At 44.1% G+C, this 24,214-nt stretch overlaps 1 protein-coding gene across 11 annotated transcripts; it reads left to right on the plus strand.

Annotated features, from left to right (window-relative positions):
- Positions 1 to 12: 12 nt before the first annotated feature.
- On the plus strand, positions 13 to 23,723 carry STYXL1 (serine/threonine/tyrosine interacting like 1). 11 transcript variants are annotated; one of them, XR_005222632.2, is made up of 13 exons: positions 13 to 152; positions 1,087 to 1,168; positions 1,275 to 1,381; positions 3,401 to 3,462; positions 4,823 to 4,961; positions 5,357 to 5,413; positions 7,322 to 7,467; positions 8,990 to 9,135; positions 10,309 to 10,403; positions 13,323 to 13,432; positions 19,131 to 19,223; positions 20,096 to 20,305; positions 23,373 to 23,723. XR_005222632.2 is itself a non-coding variant. In XM_037880378.2 (12 exons), the coding sequence occupies exons 3-12, from the start codon at positions 1,279 to 1,281 to the stop codon at positions 20,225 to 20,227; spliced, it is 1,083 nt and encodes a 360-aa protein (XP_037736306.1). In that variant the 5' UTR covers positions 13 to 152; positions 1,087 to 1,168; positions 1,275 to 1,278; the 3' UTR covers positions 20,228 to 20,373. The 11 variants fall into 11 exon arrangements, 10 of the variants coding, with proteins under 10 accessions (XP_037736306.1, XP_037736312.1, XP_037736311.1 ...); XM_037880378.2 differs by lacking the exon at positions 23,373 to 23,723 and having other exon boundaries at positions 20,096 to 20,373; XM_037880384.1 differs by lacking the exon at positions 23,373 to 23,723 and having other exon boundaries at positions 19,156 to 19,223; positions 20,096 to 20,231.
- Positions 23,724 to 24,214: the final 491 nt, after the last annotated feature.

The raw sequence follows: 24,214 nt of genomic DNA on the forward strand, positions 1-24,214 counted from the left end.
AGAGCCAGCCCGAAGCCCCGCGAGATTTGCCGCTCAAGGCGCGCCCGGGCGAGACTGCGCCCACCAAAGGATCGCGAGAGCTGGGCAAGGGGTGGTCCCCAACTGACGTCAGCCTTGGTTACGGCCGAGCGTCGCTGCGTAGCAACCGGGAGGTGAGCTGGGAGTGGGGCCGGGCCCAGGGCTTTGAAGACCCCGCCTGAGCTAGCGCGATCTGGACAGTCACAATGGGTACCACAGGGGGCACAGCTGCAGGGGCCGCGGGTGTCATGACAACAGACCTCCATGGGTGCCATGGCAGCAAATGCCACAGGTGCCATGGCAACGGATGCCACAGGTGTGATAGGTGCCATGGCAACGGATGCCACAGGTGTCATGGTAATAAATCTCCATGGGTGGCATGGCAGCAAAGCCACAGGTGCCATGGCAATGGATGCCACAGGTGTGATAGGTGCCATGGCAACTGATGCCATAGCAACAGACACCCTGGGTACTACTGCTACACACTCCATGGAAGTGGCATTGAACAGAGTACTATTTTGAATTAATTGAAATTTGATGTCATATATTTTTACAAAATATAAAGAGAAACTCCAAGGGGATGGTGGGCGGGGAAGGTTGGATCTGGTCAGAGGAAGATCTCAGGCTTTTCAGTCTCCCATTGCCAGCAGGAGTGGTGTCTGTCTATTCTGTTTCCTAACAACACAGACACTTGGGAAACACATGTTTCTAAATTACTGAGAAATAAATTGTTAATGACCATGCCCCCAATCCTGTGAAATGCTGAGCTCCTACATCTGCCGGTGGAGTCAGCCTCAGCACCACGCAGTCCCTAAATATAGAAATACTGAACATGGATTTTTTTCTCCAAGAAAACAATTTTAAGAAATGTTTCAGAGTAGCAGCTGTGTTAGTCTGTATGATTTTAGGCAATAGGATCTCTCCTTGTTCATTTCATATCGGAGTGATGTGCACAGGTTTGGATGCCCTGTACAATGTACATTATATTCCATTTTTATATTTCACTATTTAAATTAGATTTTTTTAGATTGAATTCTGACCTATATTTTAAAAAGTCTGATCTTGCAGTTCTCATGGAGCAAATATCCCTTATGAAGGCAAGGATTTAAGGACTCAAGCTTGGGCTCAAAGCGATTGTTTTCATTCATAGGTGAGTTGGGATGAATAAAAAGTAAATTCTTCATGTTAGCTTGGTTATTTTGCAAGAACTCACTTTTCAAGAATGTATTGACTCTTTAATTATTATTTCCATCCAGTAAAATGGCAGGGTTGGTTCTCTGTGAGCCCATAGAGCTTTACAACATCTTGAACCAGTCCACGAAGCTCTCCAGGTTAACTGAGCCTAACTATCTCTGTTTACTGGGTAAGCTAATGAGAGTGTTGATATGTATTTTTGTTGTGCAATTTGTCATACAGGTCATTCTTTTGTTTAATTATTGGGGCTAGATTGTTAGAAAACTTTGTATATGCTTTGGGAGTGACCCAACTGCCATAAAAGTCAGTGAAAAGATGCCTATTAACTGTAATGGGAGTTGAATCAGGCCCTTTGTAAAATGACTGTACAAGGTTCCGGGCAACAGGGATAGGTCTCTCATTCCTGTTTGAACCATTAGTATCATATGATTGTATGGTGCCCAGAGGTCTTTGTGAGTCACTGTGATTTTATGTATAGCAGTTAGTATTTTACTTTGTAGCTGCATCTTTTATTAGAATTTGGGAGACTATTTATCTTCGGCTATGTCTTCACTACAAATATAGATGTGTTTTACAGTGAGATAATTATTTGGAGATAAGCATCTCAATGTGAAAGCCTAGGTGAGACAAGACACAGGAGTTGACTTGTGTCCACTAGGATTTCACATTGAGGTGGCTTTCTCAGAATAGGTGTCCTAATATACCTTTATTTGCAGTGCAGACATAGCCTTAGAAGAGGCACCATTGTCTTGAGGACTGAGCATGTGTCTGGAATCCGGGAAAATGCTGAGTCCACTGCTTGCTCTGCTGCTGCCCACTTAATCTCTCTGGACTAAATTTAGAAATGGTGTAAATGAAAGTGTTAATTGCGTGCCTTTAAGTAGGTGTAACTTACTTGCTGTGGGGGGTGGAAGAAAGGGGTATAACAGGAAAAGCAAGTAACAGGAAAGCAGACACCTCCGGCTTTGTTGCGGATTTGTATTATTTGCTTTCTCTGACACACCACTCTCCAGTCCCACCCCATCAGCATGTAAATTACACCACGTTAAACACCCTTAAGTCACCTTAGAATCATAAAATATCAGGGTTGGAAGGGATCTCAGGCGGTCATCTCGTCCAGCCCCTTGCTCAAAGGGGGACCAATTCCCGATTTTTGACCCAGATCCCTAAATGGTCCCCACAAGGCTTGAACTCACAACCTTGGGTTTAGCAGGCCAAAGCTAAAACCACTGAGCTATCTCTCGTGTACCTTACCTGTGTGTAACTTACAGCACCTTTTATACCATCTCTGAATTGGCTCTCAGTCAATTTCCCCTCAGTCAAATGGTGATAATGGGCCAAATTCATACCTGGCGTAAATCCATTTACTTACACCTGGGATTAATTTTGCCTGCTAATATTGCCTTCCTCACAGAGTTGTTGGGAGGAATAATTAGTTAATGTTTGAACGATGCTTTGAACATATGAAGTGCTATATAAATGTTAATGAGAGTTATATTATTTTATAATAGGAACTACTGATTAATTTAGGAATTTTTCATAGACATTGTTTTAATCTTGCCATATTATAAAAGTGGTCACATTAAAATGGCACCTACATACTCTACACACTTGCTCTCTGGGTGCGTTCCATCATATCTATTTAATGTAATAACAAAATAAATTGTAACTATTATTTGGGTTAGCACAGTAGAGGAATAGAGTTATGGGAGAAATTGCTGGATTCTGGTCTGGCTTTTACATCATCAGTAGAACTGTTTGCTAAATTCCAGTTGCAGCACCAAATTCTGCCTTGTATTACATTTATGCAATCTCCATGCAAGGACTGCAGACTTTGGTCCTGCAGAATCTTTGGTCCTGCAGAAATCTGCAGAATTTCAATGATGAAATATGAGAAGGAAATAATGCAGCTTGATTTTCAGATCCCAGGTTAAATTCATAAAGCTGACATCTTGAAAAAATATTGTTTTGCTTGCAAATGGAGACATTTAATCTGAAAGTCAATAGGCACAATAAACATGGAATCCCATGAAGAAATGTTTACAATCTTTATTTCGGTGATGGGTATCTAGTTGTAAGATTTGTAGAGCTCTTTGCAATCTAAACTGCCATTGGCTTCATTAGGAGCAGGATTCTGTCTTGAATACACTATGTAAGCCATTCACACAATCTTCGTTGTTCTTTTCAGATGCCCGTACAAAGCGTGAGTACAATGAAAGCCATGTGATTACAGCAAGAAGGGTTAAACAGGTAAGTTGTGGTTTCAAGTCGGTTTGTCATGTGTGCTGTCCATGACCTTCTGTTCTGGTTGGGGGGAGAGGGGTACACTAATGAGCATATCACCTGGTCAGTGTCACCAAAAGGGCTCCAGGGAGCTGACAGCAAGCTAAAGCTGCCCCTCCTCCAGAAAGTAGCAGTGCAAACACCACTTAGGCTTCTCAGGGGGGTATCTTTCTCAGGCACAGCAGCCCTTGCTGTCATGGGAAGAGAACACTTTTGTATCCCTGTGTTCCAGCAGGGGTGAATGCTCTGGATCATTAATGAGACACACACACTAATGAGTCTAGGATTAAGCATTTAGCAGTGAGATAGAATTAGCCGAAAAGGATGAGGAACTCCCCTGCCTGATTCTGGAACGTTTAATTTATCCCACAAGAGTTGATGCAGATTAGGGTAGAAAAGAGGGGAAGTGAGATTATAGTAGCCTAAAGAAGGGAGACATTGAAATTGAATATAAGGAAGAATATTCCAGCAATAAGAGCTATTACACTGCAGAGTTGTCCAACAAAGGGCTGAGGGGAAACCCTCATTGCTTGAGATGTCTAACATTAGAGAGGACAAAGCATTCAAAAATCTACTGTATTGGCAGGTAAGCCGACAAAGTGACCTTCTAGGTATTTTCCATCTCTAACTTCTGGGATTCACCAAAAGGAGTTAGATACACAAGTCCCATTAATGGGAACTGTGCTTCTAACTCCCTTAGGTGGCTTTGCAAATCACAGCCTTGAGTGCCTTCACTGGTAAACATCACTGCATTCAATAAAAATTACAGGTGAAGATTTCAAGAAAATAGGAACAGTTGAGCTGGTCTAAAATAATTCCATGGTGACCATTGCAGGGATAAATAAATACTGCAGGGCTGGAGGCTGCTAACTTAAGGGGAAACACATTCAGAGATCTGGGGGGAAAAGCTGATGCTCAGAGGACAGGATGAAACAAAGGGGTGACTCTGAGGAGGCCACAATGTCCACTGCTTTGCATTTACAGCTGTGCAATGTAGATGTAAATCCCTACCATTCTGAAGTAGTTATACCCACTTTACATTGGTGTAAATGATTGCTCAGGGTGAAAGGCAACAGTGAATCAGGAATGAGTTGGTGTAACTTACATCTTCTTGCAGTTCCTCGGCATATAAGTTACACACCACCCTAGCTCTCCCATAGACTTAGACCCAGGCCCACTTGCTGACATGTAAATTACATCACTTCTGAATTCTGCCCACTTTCTTCAAACTAAGGTACAATGGTAATTTGGAAGAAATTGCTAGGGATAGTTCCATGAGGAAAAATGCAGTCCCCCTCCTAATAAGATTCTTTTGTGGTTTTGCTAGAATCCTATGGGGGAATATCTGGTACCTGAATCAGTTGAGCTGGAGTGTGTCAAATATTGTGTCGTGTATGATGGCAAAACCAGCTTTTTGGATGATACCTATTATGATGATTATGAGGAGAAGGAGAAGGATGAAAAGGGTATGTTTACTGGCTAGCAAGAGATTCTTACTACAGCTCACAGCTCAGCTGTATTCTGTTCTCTTCTATCAAGCTCACCACCTTGGTATGTGAATGCCTCTCATTCCTCATTTGCCTTTGTTACCTTACTGCTATTTCAAATAACGTGACAACAATATTTAAGTGCACAGCCTTTATTTTGGTAAATACCATCAATAAGCCTCTGTCCGGCATAATATTTCACATGTTCTATTCTAGGCTTTCTAAACCCAGATTTTCTTTCACGGTCCCTGAGTCTAGGCTGGCTCCTCTTCTAATATGTGTGAACCCTTCACTTTCAAAATTATTTCAGTGGAAAATAGGCTATTTTTCCCAGTTCAACTGGGGTTGAGTTTGTTTATTTATTGCTTTTTTAGGGACTAAAGCTGCCTCAGAGACCTCAAGATCTAAATCCAGTTCTTCATGTTCACAAAGTGAGTTCTTTCTTTTTGTTAGTAAGCTCAGGATAAAAAAAAGAAGAATTTGCATTATCATAGTAACAAAAATAGGACTTACCTTTAATGAGAGTAGTAATTAGATGAAGTTCTGTGGCAAATGCTTAGGTCTGGAAACCCAGAGAATAAAATGCAGATCGTGGCACTGATAGCTTTGTGCATCTGTTGAGTTCATTTAAAGATACCAGGAAACAATGAAATTATTTTTTCCCAAATGGCAGAACCTTTTAGACCCTGAACTTGTAGTGACATGGCAGCTCATTGCAGAATCACAGCCCTGGCTTCTAGATCTCCCCTGCCCCCCGTCATCCAGTGTTGCGATAACAGTTCTAGTTAGCATAGAAGTATTTTGCAAATACAGATGTTTTTAAGAGGATATGATCCACTTTGTGCACATTTCATCTTGTTTCAGGCATTATTTTGAAAGTGACAAAGCTAAGAAAGTTGACACTTCAACTGCTAATTTCTTAAAAGTAGCTTTGTGAATTCTGAAAAGCCAGCTAGTTGCTATTTTCTGGATAAACTTTTCCAGAAAACCTAACGAAAGGCTTGGCTACGCATGCAGCAGCACAGTGTGTTTTTTCACACCCCTGAGCGATGTCAGTATCCTGGCCTAATTTCCTAGTGTAGACCAGGCCTAAGAAGTGAACAAACCCGTACCTTGCCTTTGGTATATGCTCCAGTCAGAGCTTTAGGCCTTGATTCTGCAATGGCCTGTCTGCTCAGAGGTCATTGTGGAATAAAAGGCTTAGGGCTCCCATTCTGTACAGGAAAATCATTGGGCCTAGATGTTCAAAAGTGACGAACCATTTGGAGTGCTTCAACTTGAGACTCCTTAAAGAGAGATTTTCAGAGAGCGGGTGCTCGGCACTTTCTGAAATTCAGATACCTTTATGGTGTCTCAACTTGGGCACCCCAGAATTGATACATTAAATCATTAGGCACTGGAAAATGTAAAGCCTTCATCTTTGCATCAAGCTCATTGATTTTTTTTCTTCTGTATCTGTGGTACGTTGTTCTAAACATGTAATTTGATTTGAAACGGTCTGATTGAGACTCCTGTTCTAAATCTAAGAGCCAATCCTACAGACATTTATGTACACGCATAACTTGCTCACAGGAATAGTCTCATTAGGTACACACTAAAATGGGACCTTATTTCAGAGTTTTATTGCAGAGAAAATCATCTCCAATGAGACATGAAAAATGGAATGCGATGGAGAACCAGAATCAGATTTCCATTGTGCTAAGTTAACTGCTTCTAAAGTAGATACAGCTGAAGGCAATCAGAGATGAGTCTGGGGAGGAAAACATCCTACATCCCCCATTTTTAGCCCCACTTGGGGTCAGGTTAAGATCAAAGATGGGAAAATTTCCCAAGGCACGTCCCTGTGTCCCCTCTGCCTTTTGTTTGGTGGCATAATGAGGCAAAGAAAAAGCCACCCCAAGAACCAGGAATATTATTTAGTTTTAAAATAGCAGTACTTCCCTGCAGTGTACCTCACTGCAGGGGATCCACAGAGAATAACAGGAGTTAAAATAATACCTGGACCTATGACAGGAGCAAGAGAAAGAAAAACATGTTCCCCACAGGAAAAAAAAAGTGACAATAGAAAAAGAGGTTCGCAGGGAATGTCAGAAACATCCCCAGTGGCTTCCTTACAGCAGCAGTGGCTGGAGAGTGATTGTAGCTTTTAATCCTGCTCTCTCAAGGTTCTTCAGACATCAGGGTGAAATCCTGGCCCCACTGAAGCCAAAGGGAGTTTTGTCACTGATGTCAGTAGGGTCGGGATTTCACCCCAAGTACCCAGGGCCTGTTGGAAATAACCCTCTCCCGCATCTGATTCCCTGCAGAAACCGTCTATAATAGCTTTTCCATGTCTTTAGATGCTGAGGTAGGGGCTGCCATCCAGTGTGCCAGAGTCTTAGAGCAATTAACCCGCCACCCTGTCCGCATCCTGAAAGGAGGGTATGAGCGCTTCACTGCGTGCTACCATTTCTTGAGGACTCAGAAGATATTCTGGATGCCTCAGGTGAGATTATTGGAGAGAAGGGCCAGGCTTTCATGCTATAAACAGAATTTTTCTATGTACATTCAACTAATTCCAGTGAATTCCCTAGTAATAATTAAAGGGACACTGTCAATCTGCTGTCTAGTCAATTTTAAAAAAGGAGTCAAAAGTCATTTCAAGTAATACCCTTGCCCCTGAGTCCCTCTGCTAATTTTTGTTCTTTTACAACCACAAGTATCTATTTTTCTCTCCCTGATGTTGTGGGGAAAAACTCACAAAAACAATAGGGGAAACTGACTAACCAGAAAGTGCGGTTAGATTAAACAAATCTCTTTCAGTTATCGTCATCTGAGATGTTATAACAATAGCAGGTAAACATGTTTGGCGGAAATTGTGACTGTTGTTTTTTTTTTTTTAAATGATAGTATGTCTTTAATAACTTCTTACATGCAATGGCTTTCATCCCAAAGGATCACAAAGCAAATGGATACATTTTTTTCAGTATTGACTCAGGGAGAAAAGGGCCACCTATTGAGTCACTTATATTATTTCCAGCAGCGTTCTCTTATCCAAATATTAACCTGACTGGAGCCTGCTTAGGCATGAGAGATAAGCATCCCACTTTAACATCTAGGGCAAGGCTTAAAAAAAAAATAAAAGGTAGTGACACGTCACTGCAACATGTCTTTTCTTTCTGTTACTTCTTCTATTTCACACAAGCTGTGTAATAAGTTGCTGGCCTGTGCAGTACTCCAGTGCCATGTGCTGGCTTAATAAGGTGGCTTTTGAGTGATCTGCAAAGGAGAAAATTAATTGTTTTTGTGCCCTTTTTTGCTTCTTTATGATGCCTGACACTCCATCTACCTCAATTCTCACGGCAGTTACAGTTAGATACAGCATTCCCCTATCTGCCTTCTCTAAACTATTGTTCAGTGCAGCTTTGTGCTGTCAAACAGCTATTGTGTCTCACCCTAGTGAGGGCTGCATTTTTGCACAGTCACTACTCAACTCTCTTCCCTTCCACCCTTGGCATGGCTACAGAATTTTGTCCTTAGCCTTCATGCTGCCCAAATAGTAAGCTGCTAAGCTATGCTCAGAATTTTTCGTGCTCTGGTAGAAGCGATGAGTTGGAGTTGTGTTATGCAGTCACTCTACACCTGCCAGTCCCATTTGGCAAGTGGTTTCATTTGGCATTGGACCAAAAAATTAATAAACTCTAATTAATCTGAGGTACTAGTGTCCTTCCCTACATTACAAAGGACATAGTCTATCTCTTATTCTTTTTTTTATTCCAGCAGGGCCACATTGGCAGCAACCATGTTAATTTCATTGACTGAGTCTAGAGATAACTTCTGATCTTCAGAATATCTGTCTGATTAAATGAATGTACCCCATTTCTGTTTGAATGTAGGTGTAGAACATTAACTTAGCACTGGTTCATTTCTTCTCAGGATTCAGATTTAAGAACTTTCCAAACTAAGATTAAGGCAAATAGATATACAGTTCTTTCAACTGCATTGATCCTTTTGTTTCTCTTGTGCAGGAACTGGATGCTCTTCAGCCATACCCTGTAGAGATATTGCCCGGTCAGTTATATATGGGAGATTGCAGACAGGCCTGTGACCAACAGATTCAGAAGGATCTGAAAATCAAAGCACAAGTCAACATCTCAGAGGAGATTGCAACACTGTAAGTCAAATGGTCCAGTTAGATTTGCATCGAAGCTGCATGTTAGGAAACCTTCCAAGAACCTTGTGAGATACTCATTCAGTCAGAGTAGGATGGTGATTAGAAGTAGTGGGATAAACTTAAAGCTATTTAATTCTTGTTCTTCTGACTTCTCTGCTATAGAGGTTGCAAAGCAATGACTCATTACTGCATCAGCCTACCGTAACTCAGAAGAAGTGAGACCATGTAGAGCAAGAATGGGATCTTTAGCACTGGGACCCAGATCCTCAGAGGTACCTAATCTGGGCCTAGGAGTTCAACACTTAGCACCAATCCTCACAATGAGCCTAATGCTAAATTTTGAAACAACATTTAAGAGGAAAACTTACAAACCAACATGCTTTAAAATGTAATTCATTTACCGTTTGTGTGATTTCTCTTACTTCTTTTTCTGTATTTGTCAATGACTGAAGCTATTTGACTAGCCACTCAAGTCAGTGGGCGAGTGATATTAGAACTACAGCTCGATACAGCCGAAAACCCAGTGACATTTTGCAAGGATGTGACCAGCATGAAGCGAGTGAGGAAGAATATAGCTTTCTGCCTGGTTACATCTGCACAGCCAGTTTTACTAATAACCAAGCATTTCTTGTGTATCTGGCTCCAAAGAGAACCCTCAAAAATCTCAGAGAACTCTCAGCTCTGAGTCACTGCTCATTACATGAAATGCATCTGCATAGCTTAAAAATTCCTCTTCATTGTTTTGCAGCCTTTTCTCAGTGAGATGAGATACCTTGTAAGGTGTATAACACCTTAATAAGAAACCACATGGAGCAGCATCTGTGTATGTTAATTATATATTTAGGAAACTCCTAAAACATGTCTGACATGAAAGAACACTTGCTTTCAGCTATCTGCCTTCATCAAGCTCCCAGGTAGAACATACTATAGGGTCATGTTAATACATAAATACCAACACAGTTTAGGGTGGCTGACTGATAATGGAACTATTGGTTATGCACCTAATGCAGCCTCAGTGTCTTACTCACCCTTCCTTACTATGCTGATGACAATGAAAAGTTATTACTCATGGAAATGCAAATAAAATATTACTGATTTGCCCCAGGCAAGTAGAATTTGGCAGAGCTACTTTATTGGCCTGTTTAACATCTCTCCTGTGCGCTCCCTTTCCAGTTTCACAGATGAAAGCAAAACACTTCATGTGTCTGTGGCAGATTCCCCCGACGCAGATCTTTTTTCCTTTTTCCCCACCATTTGTCACTTCATAGGTGAGTGGTTTCTGATCTACAACTATCAAGTGTGCACACTGTTCCTTTGAGTGTGGAGGTTCGTAGTTTTAACCCCTAGAAACATGGTCTCAACAGCCACTGCTCACTGGAGGTGTTCAGTCCATTTACTGGTATAATGGGTTCCCCCACTCTCGGGGTGCCGCCTGGAACCGGGGTACCACTGAGCCTGCCTGACCCACCAGCCTGGACTCCCTTTTTACCCTGTAACATTGTGACAAGTTGCTAAGCTCTCAAAGCTTGCTATTTCACCAGCATACACACAGGTAGGGATACACTCAGGTGCAGCACTACACACACAGGTTCTTTAACCAGCCCCTGCATGGGAAGGCAAAGCTAAGGCACCTCCCAGTTCTTAAGGCATGCACCCCGCTCTAGAGGGTAAACCCAAAATTATACCATCTTGCGGTGCACAGAGAACTGTATAGCATAAGCTCATGAAATTCGCCCCCTCCCTCAAAGTGGAAGGCATATACACAGCTTTCTGCCCCAAGTTATGATTTCCACACACTGGTTTTAGACAAAACAAAAACAAGTTTATTAACTACAAAACATAGTTATTAAGTGATCATAAGGCATAGCAAATAGATCAAAGCAGATTACCTAACAAATAAAACAAAAAACGCAGCCTAAGCTTAATACACTAAATAAAGTGGTTATAAGTAGCAAATTCTCACTCTGAATGTTGTTTTAGGCAGACTGCAGAGATTCTTGAAGGCAAGCTGCACTTGCTAACAGCTTAAAACTCCAGATATTCCTTTTACAGGCGAGTAAACCCTCTAGCCTGGGCTCAGCCCTTCCCCCAAGTTCAAGTCTTTTGTTTCTCAGGTGTTTTCAGCAGTCTTCTTTCTTGGGCGGGGAGTCAGTGAAGAACGAACCATGATGATGTCACTCCCCTGCCTTAAATAGGTTTTACATATGGCGAGAACCCTTTGTCTCCCACTTTTATTCCCATGCCCCGGTCAGTGGAAAAACACTTGTATTATCATGGAGTCCAGTACCAGGTGACTTGGTCACATGTCTCTGTAGGACCACAGCAGCCGTGAGACAGAGGCTGTCTGTAAGGTCCTCAGGAAGGCCTCCCAGGATGGCTCCCGGATGGGAGATTAGCATCTTCCAAGACCTACTGTTCTCCCTAATGGCCCTTTCCAGCCAGCAATCTAGACTGATTGCATTCTGCCTAGTGGGTGTTCCCCTGGTGTTAACACATTTGTAATAGATGCCTAGACAATATTCCTAACTTTAGATACAAAAATGATACATGCATAAAAATAGGATAATCACATTCAGTGAATCATAACCTTTTCAATGATACCTCACATGACATATCTTGCATAAAATACAACTTAGTTATGCCATAATCATATCAGAACCATATCTCTATGAAGAATATGGGGCATAGTGTCACATCTCCCCCCCTCAGATTACTGTCAGAGGGTTAGTCACTGACAAATGCAAAGGCAGTGTGCCTGATGTCCTCCTTAGGTCTTGGTTCTACAAATCCCAAGTTTTACCAAACATTGGAGTGTCATCCACAGGTGTTTTTGCAAAGCTCTCTGTTTCTTTTCCGAGGAAACATTTTTGTGTGTAGCATTGTTAACATAATGCAGATCTCAACACCTTTGGAGTGTAGGTGTCTTGGCATTTAGCCACTAATGCCATGAGATGGTGTGCCTCAGTTTCCCCTTCCACACAGCAGTCTAGGTTTGTTATGGTTTTTCTGCTGTGCTGGCTGTTACTGCTGTTACTGGCTGGCTCCCTGTGGAGCTGCATTCCATCTCCAGAGCTGTGCCCATACAAAAAATCCACCCTCCCTTCTAGGGTTTCTTTGTAATTTTCACTCCAAACATTGGAACCTTCCCCACCCCCTTCTCTCAGCAGCTTTCACTTAGTTTCTGGGTGAATTTTACCTGCCCTGGAGATTGCTTCCTCCTCCCCTTTCTCAGGTGGGTCATTAGCATTTTCACTGACACCCAAAAGTCGTTAGTAGGATTCTTATCCTGTCTTAAAGAGACAGAGTTAGTTTTCACAAGTACATTAGGAACAGCATTTTGCAAAAGTGGGACCTGTATTGGGATACCCTCTGTCACCCCTCTCTCTGTTTCCAAGAGGTCAGTTGTATGACTGCTCCCTTCTGGGAGGTCAGTTACACATTTCCCTCTTAAAACCTGAGCCACGGGCTGGGTGCCTGGGAGCACAGACGCTGACCCAGCAAATCTGGTCTGGGCAAACCCTCCCATGTGATCAGTGGGGAGACACTCCTCTACTCCCCCAAATTCCTTCTTAACTTCCTCCTCTAAGTCACACACATTTGTGCTCCCTAGAGTGGGATCTATCCCCTGTTCAGCTGTGGGCTCCTTATTGGCTCTTTATTTTACATATTATTTAAATTAACATCTGCACCAATGTCCTTCCTACACTGTAAATATTGATAGCATTGTAATTAAACATTCACAGTTCTCAAAAACACTCATTAAAAACCTTGCTTAAACTGGTTATAACCAAAACATAACAGTAACATGACCCTGCATCTCATCCTTGCTAACTCTTCCTTTCCCATAACACTCTGTCTCCAACTTATCTCTAACTTCTCACACTAGCAACTTGACAATTTTCCATACTCATCCACACTTAGGCTAACTTAGGTCCAAAAGCTAACTTCTTAACCCAATCCATCCTATAGCGACGGGACGGACCCTTCTGGGGCAGTGTAGGGAAAAGTGTCCTGACACTGCCCGCTGTACCTATTCAGTGTTTTAAGTGGGCTTGTGTCTCTGGGACTATTTATCTGGCACCTTTCACCAGCATTAGAAATTCACTTTAAAAATAACAGGAGTGGGGAGAGTTGTCTGGCTTTGATTTTTCAAGACACTAATTTGTAATGCACTTTTCTTTGTTTAGATGCTCAGATGGCTCTTGGAGCAGTTCTGGTTTTCTCTACCCTGGGTCTAAGTCGGAGCAGCACGGCAGTAATGGCCTTCCTCATGCATTCATCCCATTATCCCTTAAAGGTACATTGGCACTTCTGCTTTCTGCAGAGAGCGACTTGGTCTCCTGTACGTTTCTATTTCTGAACTCTTCTGAGGTGTGTAGTAAGGAGGAGCAAATAACCTGTGCTTTAATTCAGACTCCCTGAATACATTGTGTGACATATCTGTAATATCAAGGAGGAGACTTGGGTTTGATTCCTGGGTGGGCCTGTGAGCATGCAGCTTAGAATCTGTGTGGCGAGTGATATGTATCTACCCTCCCCTGTTTGCCAACAGACCCGCCCAAAAGCCAGGACTACAAACATGGCTTACTGGAAGGATTACAAATCTAAGCAACTCTGCTCTCCTGGATCTCAGAGAGAGAGAGAGACTTTCTGAGTCTGGGAGCTACCATGAGCTGGCTTTGTCCCTCACTACTGAGGGATATAGGAAGTCCAGTCCACGCTGTTTGTGGAACTCTGGCTTTGTGCCCTAAAGCTGAGGTTAGCAGCATGGCTGTCTTTAAAATCCCAGATTGCTTCCCCAAGACCACATACCTTGACCCACAGATATTGATCTAGGGAAACCCAGAATAGGGTTGCACTAGTCTAGGAGGGGTGCCCTCCTCAACCTTAAAGGACCAGCACACCTGTCATAACCATACAGCTAAGGGTAGCCTAGAATTCCTCCTCACCTATAAGGGGTTAAGAAGCTCAAATAACCTGGTTGGCACCTGACCAAAAGGACCAGTGGGGAAAGAAGATACTTTCAAATCTGGAGAGAGGGAGGCTTTGTTTGTGCTTTTTGTTGGGTGTTCTCTCTTGTGGGACTGAGAGAGGCCAGGCTGAAATCCATCTCCTCCAACCAATCCTGAACCAGTCTCTAATATTACAAAAATAGTAAGTAAAGCCAGGCAAGGCATGTTAGATTGTCTTTTGTTTTAGTTTGTGAATTTTCCCTTTGCTAGAGGGAGGTTTATTCCTGTTTTTTGTAACTTTGAACTAAGCCTAGAGGGAGTTCCTCTGTGTTTGTGAATCTTTTGTTACCCTGTAAAGTTATCTTCCATCCTGATTTTACAGAGGTGATTCTTTTGCCTTTTCTTTAAATAAAATTCTTCTTTTAAGACCCTGATTGATTTTCAGTGTCCTAAGACCCAGCGGGGGTTGATCTGCCCTCACTTTGTAACCAATTGGTTAGGATATTATTCTCAAGCCTACCCAGGAAAGGGGGTGTAAGGGCTTGGGGAGATATTTTGGGGGAGGTAGGGCTCCAAGTGGCCCTCCCTGAATGTTTGTTTAAATCACTTGGTGGTGGCAACATACCGTCCAAGGACAAAAGGGATTTGTGCCTTGGGGAATTTTTAACCTCAGCTGGTAGAAATAAGCTTAGGGGGTCGTTCATGCGGGTCCCCACATCTGTACCCCAGAGTTCCGAGTGGGGAGGGAACCCTGACAACCCCTCATTACGTAGCTCCACAAGTCTTCAGAAAAATATTGAGTGAAGGCTGAGAAGTACCTAGCTGTATACTAGATTGATTGCTTATCCCCAAACTCCAGGATGTTCCTCGGTTTACTCAGTGTCCCAGCATTTTGAAAAGGTAGGTCTGTCTCTCATTCTGCCTTTTCTGGGCAGACCAGGGTATCAGTGGTATCCAATCTCCTCCATGCCTTTGAAGTGATTCCCGCTAAAAGTCTTGGTTGTGTTTGGAAAAGGAGCCCCTCTTCTGGAAGTTGAGTACAGTATTTGAATCCAAACTGTCCTGAAGCTGAGCATGGATCTGGCCCATTTTTTTGTGTAAACATTTGCAACACAAAATGAGGCTTCTTACCCTACAAGGCACATCAAAGAGTAATTGCAGAATGAGTTTGCCAGCGGAATAATAGAGACTTGCTGTGTACTCTGCACAGCCACCGGAACCTACGGACCTACCCTACTAATATTGGATGTGATTGCTCCCACAGACTGATAACAGTTCTATCACTATCATGCCCTCCCATGCTGAGCCCTACTAAAATACTTAACTTATTGCGCCCACAGTGCAAAAGTCCAAGGCTGATAACTGACTTTTCCCTTTATCATGATCAACGTTTTTGTTTTAACATCTTGTCGAGTCTAAACAGAAATACATCTACTCCAGAGCACCCCCACCACAGGCTGCCCATAGTGAAACAGGCTGAATGCTTGAGATTCCTGTTGCACGAAGCTTTCCTATGGGATGATTCAAATAGACAATCTTGCTGGACTGCAGCAGTGAAATATACTCAAGCTGCTCTTTCAATTAGGTCTTTGACCCAGTTTGTACAAAAGTCTTGGAATGCTTTAGTGAGGCTTCAGGGATCTGGAGACATGAGTATGTTAAAAGAAATTGCACTGGTAGAACATGCTCCTACCAAACCCTTACTCATATGAGTAACTAGTATGTGTGGAGACCCACTGATTACTTGTTTGATTAGGAATTAATCATAGGAAGGTTGGAGATTTAGGCTGTTGGTCTCCAGTATCAGACTCCAGAAGAAACCATGCAATACCATTTCACCTTTCATGTTCTGTGTGTATATAAATCTCCTCACTGTATTGTCCACTGAATGCATCCGATGAAATGAGCTGTAGCTCACAAAAGCTTATGCTCAAATAAATTGGTTAGTCTCTAAGGTGCCACAAGTACTCCTTTTCATTAAGTTTAAGCAATCCTAATTATGCTCCTGATTGCTATAAGAAATCCTGATTTTTATCTGGTGAGGGGGACATTACTCAGCAACTTCAGTAGTGTAGCCTGAGAGGAGTTCAGTGCATTTATGTAACAAGCCTGCTGTGTAACAGCATTCCCAGCTAATTACCTGAAACTAACAAACAATCCAGATGGCTGTAATTAGCACTTTGGGATAGCTGGACCGCTGCTTTGATGCTCTAGATCACCACTGTGTAATAGCATATAGTGCCAGTCCAGGAACAGGAGAACCTCTGTCATGCAGCTTTAGGTAGCTGCTGCTTCTCTGCTTTTTCCACTGAAAAAGATTGTTAGCATTTTACACTACAATCAGACCCAGTAGCCCAAGGTAGGGCTCTGGCACTGTCTTGCTGCAGAATGATGGCAGGTACATCATAGATGAAGAAAGAGGCCTGAGCTGAACACTGCAGGAATATTCATAACTAGGATATCCTGGTTCATTATATATAGGGCCCTACCAAATTCATGGTCAATTTTGGTCAATTTCACAATTATAGGATTTTAAAAATCATAAATGTCATGATTTGAGATATTTAAATCTGAAATTTCATGGTGTTGTAATTGTAGGGGTCCTGACCCATAAAGGAGTCTGTGTGTGTGTGTGTGCGTGGGGAGCAGGGGTTGCAGTACTGGTACTCTTAATTCTGTGCTGCTGCTGACGGCAGCGTTGCCTTCAGAGCTGGGCAGCTGGAGACCGGCAGCTGCTGGCTGGAAGCCCAACTCTGAAGGCAGAGCAGCCGCCAGCAGCCCAGACGTAAGGATGGCCTGGTCTGGTATTGCCACTCATACTTCTGCACTGCTGCTGATGGGGAACTGCCTTCAGAGCTGGGCGCCCGGCTGATAGCCACCAGTCTCCAGCCCCCCAGCTCTGAAGGCAGCACAGAAATCAGGGTAGCAATACTGCGACCCCCCCTAAAATAACCTTATGACCCCCCTGCAACTCCCTTTTGGGTCAGGACTCCTCCCAATTTGAGAAATGCTGGTCTCCCCTGTGAAATCTGTACAGTATAGGATAAAAGCACACAAAAGACCAGATTTCACTGAGGGAGACCAGATTTCATGGTCCGTGACACATTTTTCATGGCCGTGAATTTGGTAGGGCCCTAATTATAGAAATAAGAGTCTACTCTGAAGTTCAGATCTGATCCAAATTACCTCCAGGTTTGTTCTGGTTCATACCAATCCCTAGTTATGTAGTGCATAATGTGGTGGGAACCAATATGTAATTGTGTAATTTACAAATATAACCACACAGTGTAACTGTGTTACATTTGCTTCCTACAGTATCTGCATGACATTGTATGTAGTGTCTTTTAATAACACTCCACGGGCCTGCATTTGAACTTTGGAATTAGGACCAGTCTGCATTCTGCGGGAGTATTCCATTAGTAGTGAGTGTTACTACTGTGTTTGTACTCCCAGAGGTCAAACTAGACAAATAGTGGTGGGGGTCTGTACTGGGCCCAGTCCTATTCAACATATTCATAAATGATCTGGAAAAAGGGGTAAACAGTGAGGTGGCAAAATTTGCAGATGATACAAAACTACTCAAGATAGTTAAGTCCAAAGCAGACCGCAAAGAGCTTCAAAAGGATCTCACAAAACTGGGTGACTGGGCAACAAAATGGCAGATGAAATTTAATGTTGATAAATGCAAAGTAATGCACCTTAGAAAACATAATCCCAACTATACATATAAAATGATGGGGGTCTAAATTAGCTGTTACCGCTCAAGAAAGAGATCTGGGAGTCATTGTGGATCGTTCTCTGAAAACATCCACTCAATGTGCAGCAGCAGTCAAAAAAGCCAACAGAATGTTGGGAATCATTAAGAAAGGGATAGATAATAAGACAGAAAATATCATATTGCCTCTATATAAATCCATAGTATGCCCACATCTTGAATACTGCGTGCAGATCTGGTCACCCCATCTCAAAGAAGATATATTTGAATTGGAAAAGGTTCAGAAAAGGGCAACAAAAATTATTAGGGTTATGGAACAGCTTCCATATGAGGAGAGATTGATAAGACTGGGACTTTTCAGCTTGGAAAAGAAACAACTAAGGGGGGATATGATTGAGGTCTATAAAATCATGACTGATGTGGAGAAAGTAAATAAGTAAAAAAAAATTTACTCCTTCTCATAACACAAGAACTAGGGGTCACCAAATGAAATTAATAGGCAGCAGGTTTAAAACAAACAAAAGGAAGTATTTCTTCACACAATGCACGGTCAACCTGTGGAACTCTTTGCCAGAGGATGTTGTGAAGGCCAAGACCATAACAGCGTTCAAAAAAAGAGCTAGATAAGTTCATGGAGGATAGGTCCATCAATGGCTATTAGCCAGGATGGGAAGGGATGGTGTCCCTAGTCTCTGTTTGCCAGAAGCTGGGAATGGGTGACAGGGGATGGATCGCTTGATGATTACCTGTTCTGTTCATTCTCTCTGGGGCATCTGGCATTGGCCACTGTTGGAAGAGGGGATACCGGGCTAGATGGACCATTTGTCTGACCCAGTATGGCCACATTGTTCTTATGTTAACTAAGGTTTCAGTGTAAAAGGATGTGCCCCAATTGTTTGCTGTGGAGACCAACCCATGGTAGATTGTTCTGCCTCCCCAAAACTAGTACATTACAATCCAGTGCAGTTGTTAGTGAAAGGAAAAATTCATGTGTTTCGCATACAGACTTGATTGCTTGTGTCACTTTAAATACATCTCAAGGAAATTACTTTTACTAGCCAGCATGGTCACTGGGGTATTGTGCTGTTGTATGCTTAGGGAAACAGACGTAAGATCCTCCCTCTGCTTGGGAGGCAGAGGGCCAAATCCTGGCTCTTCAGCGGCAATGAGAGTTTTGCCATTGACTTCAATGAGATCAGGATTTGGCCTTTACTGTAGGTATTTATAAAATATCAATCGCCTTGGTACCGAAGGACTTTGAATGTATTGTTTGAATCATAACACATTTATTTTCCATAGAGGAAGGTAATGTTTGCATCTTCTCATAGGCCCTTTCTGCCCACTCAACCACAGGTCAGCACTGCAGTTGGGTCCTGAGGCAGGGGAGGGCTAAGGGAACAAAGATACCAAGGCTGCCCAAGGTGAGTGTGGAAGAGAGACATGGTGTTAAGCCAAGAGGTCCCAAATGAGCAACAGTTTGAGGGTGAGACAATCATGTTGTTATTATTTGATTTGCAGTAGCTCCAAGGAGCCTGTCATGGACCAGGGCTCCTTTGTGCTAGATGCTGGTCAAACACAGGACAAAAAGACAGTCTCTGCCCTCTGAACTCTGAACCCTCTGAAGCCCCATAACATAATTTTAATTCCAAATCCCTGGTAGAAACACAGGGGGAAACACTCTTTGCTCAATGTGCAAGGTTCACCATTATACCCCTGCCTTGCAGAGACCACCTCTAGGAGAGAGGTACTTCAGTCTCCATGCAGCCCTTAGCCTCACTGCTGAGGCTGCTAAGTAGAGTCAACGGCTTTAGTGAAACTGACACCTATCCGATGGAAACTAGACTGAGACCTCCAGTTCCTTTCTCATAGGCAACTGGACAGCCATCACTTGATCATGAATTTTGATCATTACTGAGCTGGACTCAAGCCAATGATCTTCATGGACTGGAGAAAAGCTCCATATCATAATGCTACTTCCCTCAGACAGTTGCCTTGGTATTTCTTATTTTCGGAGGTCTAACTGTGTATTACTAAAAAGGGAAGGTTAAAAAAAACCTTGTAATTGACTGTATCCTTTTCTTTCTCTACTGGTCCAGATACCATATTTGGTTCATTTTTGTTCTGTATTTGCTCAGCACTTGGCACAATAGGGTCCTGGGCCATGAGTGAAGCTCCTAGGTGCTATGGAAATGCAAATTATTAATCATTCTAAGACTTAGAAGTAATTGTAAGCTGGACAGTGCACAATAAGCACGTTCCTGAGTCTTCTCCCTGTCTTTACTTGTATTTGTAGGGGGCTTGGAAATACATCCAGAAATGCAAAACAAACATGAGACCAAACCGTGGCTTTGTGCAACAGCTGTCAGACTGGGAAAGCCAAATCTATGGGTCAGCGATCACAGATATCTCCGAACCACATTATTGATAGGCAGCAAGGAGAGCATCCAACAGGCAAAGAAGCTTTCCATCTGTACCACCGTTTAATTTGGGCTGTATTGTTTGGGTAAGGTTTGACTAGAATTGGTTGCTGTGAGTAAAATAATAAGAATAATATAATAACCTTAACCTTTAGGATTGGTTTTCATCTTCACATGTTATTATTTACACCATTTGGGATCCAATCCCTTATTCAGGCAAACTTGCTGAACGGTCAGTGGGAGCTGTGCATGAGTAAAGACTTCAGGATTTGGTTCGTTTTGTTTTTAATTGTCACTCTTGTTGGCTGGGACAATTGCGGGCTGATTATCAAAGTGCTGAGCAGCTGCAACTCCCATTGAAGCCAGTAGGGGCTGCAGGTGAGCAGCATCATTGAAAACCCGTCCATGGATCTCTGTCCTTGGATGGTAACTGGGTACTTAACCAGACAAACAGTTTCAACAGATAAATATGTGAGACAGAATTTCAATGATTCAGGAATTCACCCTTTACAAACGCATTCTCTCAGATGTACAGTCCAATACCAAGATGGAGTTATGCCTTCACACACGCATGCATCTCCCATTGATTTATTGGGGCCCAGGCTCTCCAGCCTTGTCTCCTACTTGCATCCTCATATTTCAACCGTCAGATTTCTTTGCCTTGAAGTTCTAGTTGAAGCTCCAGTCCTATTATACTAAGCCAAATTAAAGTCCTGCCCAAGCTGATTCCATCACCAAAGTAGCAATAAGATGGACACCTGAAGTCAAGCGAAAACGAGGCCACACAAAAACAATCTGGCGAAGAGCTGTGGAAGCCAAGCTGGAAAACCTGGGGCACGGCTGGGGAACCATTGAAAGACTTGCCAGAGACAGACAGGAGTGGAGGAGTTTCGTCGCTGCCCTAAACACCAGAGGTGTAATGAGAACATGGTGATGATGATGAAGCTCAGTACCATCTATCTCAGGGGCAGGCAAACTTTTTGGCCTGAGGGCCACACTGGGTTTCCGAAATTGTATGGAGGGCTGGTTAGAGGAGGCTGTGCCTCCCCAAACAGCCAGGTGTGGCCCGGCCCCCGCCTCCTATCCGACCCCCCCCGCTTCTCGCCCCCTGACGGCCCCCCAGGACTCCTGCCCCATCCAACCCCACCCCCACTCCCGGTCCCCTGACCGCCCCCGGGACCCCCGCCCCGACTACCCCCCGCTGCCCCATCCAACTCCCCCCCCTCCTTCCTGACTGCTCTCCCGGGACCCCTGCCCCCATTCAACCCCCGTTCCCTGCCCTCTGACCACCCTGCCCCCTATCCACACCCCCACCCCCTGACCACCAGTCTGAACTTCCCTGCCCCCTTACCGCGCTGCCTGGAGCACCAGTGGCTGGCGGTGCTACAGCCGTGCTGCCCGCAGCACCAGGATAGGCAGCCACGCTTCCCGGATGGAGCCAGCTATACCACCGCGCAGCACAGAGCACCGGGTCAAGCCACGGCTCTGCAGCTGCGCTGCCCGGCAGCAGATCACAGCCCCACCGCCCAGAGCATTGCACTGGCAGCACAGTGAGCTGAGGCTGCAGGGGAGGGGGAACAGCAGGGGAGGGGCTGGGGGCTAGCCTCCCGGGCCAGGCACTCAGGTGCCGGGTAGGAGGGTCCTGTGGGCCGAATGTGGCCCGCGAGCCGTAGTTTGCCGACCTCTGATCTATCTCCTTTTCAACATTGTAAATTCTGTACATTAGCAGCATAGAATAAGAATTTATAGAAAATGTTATTTAGGCCTTACACCAAATTTTGACCTCCCTACCCTAATAGTTGTATTATGTCCTTCATTTTAAATCTTCATCCTAGATGTGAACCTTCAAAGGTTTTTTGACACATTTGTACCAAAACATTATTGCAGCCTCAATAATTCTAGCCTGGGACAGAATTACTCAACCTTGACATTCTTGCTAATGCATTTAGACAACTAACTACTTCCGAGTGCTGAAATGTGTATGCTTTGTGGGAATTGGGTGACCAGAAATAAGCACCAGTGCTGTAAATCGCAATCAGAGGTAGATTTTCTGTACTAATGTCTTTTCACTGCAGTGAGATCTATAAATGGGTCTATCAGTTTTGTACTTAGTTTCAGATTTCGTTGGGGATTGGTCCTGCTTTGAGCAGGGGGTTGGACTAGATGACCTCCTGAGGTCCCTTCCAGCCCTGGTATTCTGTGATTCAGTACCATTATTTTTTAAGACAATACTATGTACTTATGTGGCACCTTATGGTCCAGATCTTCAGCTGATGTGTATCAGCAGAACTCCATTGACTTCCAGGGAATTATGCCAGTTTACACCAGCTGAGGATCTGCCCTTATTTCCCAGGATTTCAGAGCAATTTATAAAGGTGGATCTCGTTCTACCCGTTTTGCATATGGGGAAGTAGAAGCACAGAGTGATTTGACTTGTTTAAGTGAGTGAGGGTATGGCTACACCGGAGTTAAACACCCATGGCTGGCCCATGTCAGCTGACTTGGGCTCATGGCACTTGGGCTGCAGGGCTGTTTAACTGTGGTGTAGACTTTCGGGTTCGGGCTGTAGTCTGGGCTCTGGGACCCTCCTCCCTCACTAGGCCCCAGAACTCCGACTCTACATCTACAGAACAGTTTTACAGCACCACAGCCTGAGCCAGCCCAAGTCAGCTGACACAGGCCAGCTGCAGAGGTTTAATTGCTGTTTATATCCTCAGTGACAGGTGCAACTAGGACTCAGGCTTGCTGACTTCCAGTTCCAAGCGCTAACCACTTGGTGGCACTTCTCAATAAAGGACTTACTTACAATTCTTTCCTTTCCTCAAAGGGCCACAAGGCTTGTGCAGTCTTCCAATTTGTTCTGTAGCAAACGTATAGACTTTTCAAAGGGGCCCCAGGGAGTTAGGCACTCATCTCACATTGTATTGCAATGGCATTTGGATACCTAACTCTCTTAGACTCCTTTGAATATTCCAGCCCTTGCATCCGACAAAGTGGGTATTCACCCACGAAAGCTTATGCTTAAGTACGTCTGTTAGTCTATAAGGTGCCACAAGACTCTTTGCCGCTTTTACAGGTCCAGACTAACATGGCTACCCCTCTGATAATACTTGCATTAGTATCTCAGATGTACTGATTTCAATGTCCCTCCAGAAGGATCTCCAGACGTGAGCGCTGTGTGCAGTGCTGAAGGCTCGTGCCGATTTACAATGAAAGGGCAAACAATCGATGAAGTTAGCGCCTTAAGAGGAAAATAAGCAAGGAATGAACAGATCCTCCCAAACACTGCACAGAGATTTCCTCTCATTAAAAAATATAACTCTAATCTAACAAGAACATCAAAATAACACACTGGGGGGGGCTGAAGATGGACTTCACGGTATTGCAGATGTAGCCACAGCCACAAGGAAAACAACAGTGAAAAGAAAGAAGGCAGATGATGGAGGAGGAATACAAAAATCTCCAGCAGGCTTGGAGGAAGAGAGGAAGAATCTAGACCATGTGCCCTGTAAAGTGATGATGATTTTGTTGATTTGAAATCAATGGGAGTTAGGTGCCTAAATACAAGTGAGGATCTGGGCCTCAAACACGGTGGCGATAAGCGTGGTATAAGGGACCAGGCCAAAGCCCATTGAGATCAATGGGAAGATACACCCCCATCCAGGCTGCTCCCCCAGGTCACTTCCAACACCACCCCCAGGGCTGCTCCCCCAGGTGACCACCTGACACCGCCCAGGACTGCTCCCCCAGGTCACCCCTGACACCACCCCCAGGTCACCCCTGACACCGCTCCCAGGGCTGCTCCCCCAGGTCACCCCCCAGCACCCAGGGCTGCTTCCCCAGGTCACCCCTGACACTGCCCCCAGAGCTGCTCCCCCAGGTCACCCTCCAGCACCCCCTCCCCCAGGGTTGCTCCCCCAGGTCACCCCCCAGCACCCAGGGCTGCTTCCCCAGGTCACCCCTGACACTGCCCCCAGGGCTGCTCCCCCAGGTCA

The sequence above is a fragment of the Chelonia mydas genome, chromosome 17, assembly GCF_015237465.2.
Source record: "Chelonia mydas isolate rCheMyd1 chromosome 17, rCheMyd1.pri.v2, whole genome shotgun sequence".
NCBI classification, from domain to species: domain Eukaryota; kingdom Metazoa; phylum Chordata; order Testudines; family Cheloniidae; genus Chelonia; species Chelonia mydas.